This window comes from Terrapene carolina, unplaced genomic scaffold (assembly GCF_002925995.2).
Source record: "Terrapene carolina triunguis isolate 2854851 unplaced genomic scaffold, T_m_triunguis-2.0 Scaffold130, whole genome shotgun sequence".
Classification (NCBI taxonomy): Eukaryota; Metazoa; Chordata; order Testudines; family Emydidae; genus Terrapene; species Terrapene triunguis.
In genome coordinates, this window is record NW_020664481.1 from 572,136 (window position 1) to 575,851 (window position 3,716).

General features: G+C 65.1%; 1 protein-coding gene across 1 annotated transcript in view; it reads right to left on the bottom strand.

Annotated features, from left to right (window-relative positions):
- Window positions 1–2,800, bottom strand: part of CD40 (CD40 molecule) — a 7,476-nt gene extending 4,676 nt beyond the window's left edge. Inside the window, exons 1-3 of the mRNA XM_026652738.2 lie at window positions 2,719–2,800; window positions 394–475; window positions 35–160 (exon numbers count right to left, since the gene is read on the bottom strand). Of these exons, the coding sequence (XP_026508523.1) occupies window positions 35–160; window positions 394–475; window positions 2,719–2,766 (256 nt within the window). The 5' untranslated portion in view covers window positions 2,767–2,800. The remainder of the gene's footprint in view (window positions 1–34; window positions 161–393; window positions 476–2,718) is intronic.
- Window positions 2,801–3,716: the final 916 nt, after the last annotated feature.

The window sequence follows — 3,716 nt, forward strand, 5'->3', positions numbered from 1 at the left end:
CCCCCCAAGAATGAACGCCCCCAAAGGCACCTACTGTGATCGCAAGATCTGTGGGGGGTGCAGTGTCTCTCCTTGGTCCAGCTGGACTGGAAGTGTCTCGCCTCGCACTGCTCGCACCCAGTGTTCCGTGAGGCAGTGCAGTCAGACCGCACCTTGAGTCCTGCAATGCAGAGCACAGCAGGGTTTGCTGCGAGCCGGGAGGGAGTCTGTCAGCGAAGAACAAGCAATAGACCCTGCAAGAGGTACCCAGCACTGCCAGACCCAGCCTCTCCCAGCAGGAGGTGCTGTAGGGAAGAGGTAAGACTGAAAGCCCGGCTCCACCAGGGGAGCGAGGCAGACAGTCATGTCCATGCCCCAGCCATGGCTGCCCGGAGACGGGACACTGCTCCATACCTGGCGCACAGCGGCTGCAGCACCTGCCATCGTGCGGATACTCCTTTGGGGGGCAGTTCAAGTCGCTGCCAGACGCCCAGTGCTGGAATAGAAGAGAGCAGCGAGCTCAGCCAGACGGGTCCGTGCTCCATGACTCCCCCCATGCCCCGTTCTTCCTCGCCCCCCTCGCTCCTGCATGCAGCTGGCTTGGCCTCTGCATCCCAGGCACTGCGCAGACGCTGCTCCCTGCACTCTCACCAACACCCACTTTAACCACAGACCGTTGCACAGCTGGGTTCAGCCGCCTCCGCGGTGCCAGGCCTCCCTTGAAGTGGGATCCCACCAGTTCCGGTGTGGTATCCGGGGCACAGCTCTCTCCTGCTTCGCCTCACAGCTAGTGAGCGCGGTGCCGCCCGGGTGCCGCCAGGCCTGCAGTCAGAGCCCTGGCCAGGCAGCTCCAGCCTGTGCCAACTGACAGGAACTCCTATCCTGCCTGCCCCTGCCCACGGGCTGCCAGCTTCAACCCCTGCGGCAGGGGCAGGGCACAGAGCAGACCCAACTGCCCCTTCTTCCCACAGCCGTGGGGCCATCCTCCCAGGTGAAGGGGGGCTGAAGGGAGGAGCCTGTAGGCACTGGGGCTTGGATCTGGGGCAGCCCTGGTGCTCCTGGGGACTCGCCAGAGTTTGCCCCAGGGGAGCCTCTTCTCCCACCTGTGACACAGCAAGCCCCAGCCCTGCACTGGCTCACAGGGTGCAGCGGGGCTGGTGCCCAGGAGTGGCCAAAGGGCGCATGTTGGCAGAGCCCGGGCTGCCCCGGGGAGCTCTCTGAGAAACAGGATTTGGTCTGAAAGGGGAACCGAGAAGAAAGACTCTGACATCCTGTGTCGCTAGCAGCCTCCATGTTGGGAAGGGGAACTGAACGGGGCCCAAACCCCCAGCCTGGGCCAGGCCCCTGGTTTGCCAGCTCTCCAGGATTGCCCTGGAGTCTCCAGGAATTACAAATTAATTGTTAATCAAAGATTATGTCCTGTGCTGAAAACCTCCAGGAATACATCCAACCAAAATTGGCAACCCTAGCCCCTGCGTCTCCCTCACCCCCCAATGCCTAGTTCAGGCCCATGCTGCAGGCCTGGCCCAGCCCCTCCCCACATTTGGGGAGTGGAACCCCGGAGCCTCTGCTTGGAACCGGGCAGCCCCAGCTCCAGTGTTGTGTGTTCAGCAGGTTCGGGAGCACCCCGGCGTCCTTGGGGCATGCCCCGCTGCCTCAGGCCGGTGTTTGCTTTTGCTCCCTTGCAGGCCCGGGGCTGGTGCCTGTTGCATTCCTGGGCACTGTCACAGCTTGTATCCTCCCCCAGCACCTTCTTTGTTACCCAAAGCTGCCTCTCCTGCCCCCTCAAACCAGCCCTGCCCCTGATGTCCCTGTGCCACAGTTACGCGCCCTGACCGGAGCCGGGGGCCCGGAGCAGCACAAGGGCAGTGGATGGGTGTGGGCTCAGCTCTGTCTCTGTCTCTGGTGGTTGCTCCAACCCCCTATTTCAGAAAGAAAGTGAAAGTGAAGCCAGCAGCCTGGCTAGAGGCTGGCCCCAGCTCCGGCTGGGCCCTCTGGACCGGGAGTAGGGACGCCAGACCCTGCCCTCCCTCCCCAGTCCCCACTACATCCCAGTCAAAACCTGGAGCCCCTGGAGTGCCAGACAGCAGGGGGGAGAGTCTGGGGGGCAGGGAAATCAAAGCAGATGAAGGGAAATTCCCAGCCACAAAAATGAGGAACCAGCAAACTGCCAGGCCAGAGCAGGAGCCTTGGCTCTCACAGATTCTGTGAGCCCAGGTCCCCCCAGGCAGCTCCCCGAGCCCAGGCCAGGGGAGAGGCCAGGGATGGGGGATACGTGCTCCCCTTCCTCCCCTCGGGGCTCTCTCCCCCAGCCCAGGAGCAGAGCCCGCCCCGCACAGCTGGGTATATCCTGGCAGCTCCAGGGCCAGGGATGTAGGGCAGGATCCCGCCCTGTGCACGCCCGGCGCCAGCGCTCACGTCGAGGGAGCTGATTCCAGCCAGCCGGAGGGAACCCCGCGTCTCGCCGCCACGCCCCAGCCTGTCGCTGGAGCTCCCTGGCCCCCTCCAGGCCGGAGAACACCCTCCTCCCATCGGACCTCGACTGGCCCCAGGCTCGGGAGTCGCTCTGCCAGCGAGGGCCCAAGGGAGGGGACGCGGTGCCAGCCCTCTCGCCCCTCGCTGCCTGGCCAGGGCAGTCGGCTCGTAGCCCTGCCAAGCCCCCAGAGCGCCCCGGGGGAGCCGGGCTCTGCGGCGGGCTGCGCCATCGCCGGCTTCCCAGGAACAGAAACCGAAACTCACCCCGAGCAGGCAGCCCCCGAGCAGACAGAGCAGGCAGCCGGGCAGCATGATGCCGCTGGACCGTCGGCGAGCGGCTGGCAGGGAGGCGCGGCGAGCCGCTATAACTTCTCCGCTCGAGACCCGCCCAGGGAAGGGGCTGGGCGGCCACTCCCCGAGCAAAACTCCTCCTCGGCATCCACCCCCGGGCTTGCCTGGGCCAGGACTTCCCCAGGCCGGGGCCCCTGGCAGGGCTGCGTGTGCAAGGCAGCCAGCCTGGAGCAGCCAGGCCCTGGCCGAGCCCGCGTCCCCATGTGCACAGGGGGGTGCTGAGAGCCATTAGGCCGAACTGCAAACCCCGGGTGTGATGGAAACCATGTCAAGCCAGGGGGTGTGACCCCCCACCCCCCGCCAGCACCCGTGTCCCCAGGCTGCTCTTGGCTTGGTGTCAGCCTGGCCACAGGGCACTCGAGGAACGTCCCAGCGCAGTCTGCAGGCAGCTCCCTGCCCCAGGGCAGACCGGGCCATCGCCCCCACAAGGCCCTGGGGACAACAGCGGGGTCCATCAGTGCCGGGAGCTGCTAGGGGTTGGGACACAACATCACTGATGGGGAGCAGCAGAGGTCAGTGCACTGGGGTCCCTTGGTGACCTGCCCCTGAGGAGAGAGGGCGCAGGCCGTCTGGCCCACCCAGAGAGTGTGCGGGGGGCGAGTGGGGCGAGCGCAGGGCTGCCCCTTCTGCCCATGCTAAGAGTCAAGCTGCCAGGATGACTATGAATCACCAACATAATGTGGCCGTGAAAAAGGCCAGTGCGAGGCTAGGATGTACCAGGCGAAGCAGCTCCAGGCGTGAGAGAGGAGCATTAATGCCATTCCACGGGGCCTGGTGAGCCCACAGGTGGAATCCTGTGTGCAGGGCTAGGCACCCGTGGTCAAGAAAGATGAATTTACACTGGAGCAGGGGCAGAGCCAGAGAAGAGCGACTAGGTGCCCAGGAGACGGGAGGGCCGATTTTATGAGAGG